Source organism: Zingiber officinale, chromosome 4A (genome assembly GCF_018446385.1).
Source record: "Zingiber officinale cultivar Zhangliang chromosome 4A, Zo_v1.1, whole genome shotgun sequence".
In the NCBI taxonomy this organism is placed as follows: Eukaryota; Viridiplantae; Streptophyta; class Magnoliopsida; order Zingiberales; family Zingiberaceae; genus Zingiber; species Zingiber officinale.
In genome coordinates this window covers 155,223,703-155,225,433 of record NC_055992.1, presented here as the reverse complement: position 1 = coordinate 155,225,433, position 1,731 = coordinate 155,223,703, and the positions used below count along the sequence as shown (strand labels likewise).

The window sequence follows — 1,731 nt, the reverse complement described above, 5'->3', positions numbered from 1 at the left end:
TGGGTTTAAGGTCGCCGCTCGACCGTCGGTGGAGACCTGAGTTTAACATCGCTGCTCCACAATTTGGTGAAGACTTGGGTTTAAGGTCGCCGCTCGACCGTCGGTGGAGACCTGGGTTTAACGTCGCCGCTCGACGATTTGGTGAAGACTCTGGTTTAAGGTCGCCGCTCGACCGTGGGTGGAGATCTGGGTTTAACATCGCCGCTCGACAATTTGGTGAAGACTCGAGTTTAAGATTACCGCTCGACCGTCGGTGGAGACCTGGGTTTAATGTCGCCGCTCGATGATTTAGTGAAGTCATGCATTTAAGGTCGCCGCTCGACCGTCGATGGAGACCTAGGTTTAACGTCGTCGCTCGATAATTTGGTGAAGTCAGGCATTTAAGGTCGCCGCTCGACCGTCGGTGGAGACCTGGGTTTAACGTCGCCGCTCGATGATTTGATTTGCCGTTCGGTGGACATTTTGCAAATTTTTCGCTTTTGATTTCAATCCTGCATTCGAAGGGCGCAGGAAAATAGAAAATACATGACATTAATTACATTGACGCACCTCTCATCCAGCTCGATACGGCTGGAGATGGTTCGTGCTCCATGGGTGTTCTAGTTGTCGTTGGTTCTCGTCCTCTAGGTAGTAGGCGCCCGAACGGAGTTTTTCCACGACCTTAAAGGGTCTGGCCCAGGGAGCCTCCAGTTTGGTGACGTTGCCAAACGGCTTCACCTTATTCCACACGAGGTCATCGACCTGGAATGACCTCGGGATCATCCTCTGATTGTAGTTCTGTCGCATTTTTTGCCTGTAGGCCATCAGCGGGATGACGACTTTAGCGCGTGCCTCACCCGCCAGGTCCAGCTCCAAAAGCCTCCGCTTGGCGTTGTCCTCACTGTAGTTCTGTATCCGGTCAGACTCTACTCCGATCTCGACGGGGACGACCGCTTCGCCTCCATACACCAAGTGAAATGGGGTTACTCCCGTACCCTCCTTAGGGGTCATACGGATCGCCCATAGCACACCGGGAAGCTCATCCACCCAACTTCCTCCGACATGGTCGAGCAGAACCCGCAAGATTCGCAAGATCTCTTGATTGGCGGCTTCAGCCTATCCATTGCTCTGCGGGTATGCTACGGAAGTGAAGACCTGTTGAATGTCATACCTCTCGCACCATTCTTTGAGCTTCTGCCCGGTGAACTGCCTTCCATTGTCCGAGACAAGTCGACGTGGGATCTCAAACCGACAAATGATGTGCTGCCAAATGAATCTCTAGACCATCTGCTCGGTTATTCTCGCCAACAGCTTGACTTCGACCCATTTGGTGAAGTAATCTACTGCGACGAACAGGAACTTTCACTGACCGGTTGCCATGGGGAAGGGCCCCACAATGTCCATGCCCTATTGGTCTAACGAACACGACACCGTGGAAGCCTTCATTTCTTCGGTCGGCCGGTGCGATAAGTTGTGGTACTTCTAGCAGGACAGGCAAGTAGCCACTATCTGAGCAACGTCTTCTTGTAAGGTCAGCCAGAAATATCCGGCCAACAAAATCTTCCTCGCCAATGACCAGCCGCCTGGATGTCCTCCACAGGAGCATTGGTGTACTTCTTGCAAGATGTAGTCGGCGTCCTCCGAGCTGACGTACTTAAGCAAGGGCATAGAAAAAACCTTCTTGTAGAGCTAATCTCCGATGAGGGTGAATCGACCGACTCTTTTCCGTAGCAACCGAGCTTCCTCCCGGTC

The 1,731-nt window shown here is 52.6% G+C and overlaps 1 protein-coding gene across 1 annotated transcript; it reads right to left on the bottom strand.

Annotated features, from left to right (window-relative positions):
• Positions 1–552: 552 nt before the first annotated feature.
• Positions 553–990, bottom strand: LOC121972953. Its single transcript, XM_042524562.1, has one exon. It carries the CDS (start codon positions 988–990, stop codon positions 553–555), a length of 438 nt encoding a protein of 145 aa, XP_042380496.1.
• Positions 991–1,731: the final 741 nt, after the last annotated feature.

Bases quoted from the DNA above. Each gene is read 5' to 3' on its own strand.
- LOC121972953 (XM_042524562.1), bottom strand. From the start codon at position 990: ATGACCCCTAAGGAGGGTACGGGAGTAACCCCATTTCACTTGGTGTAT.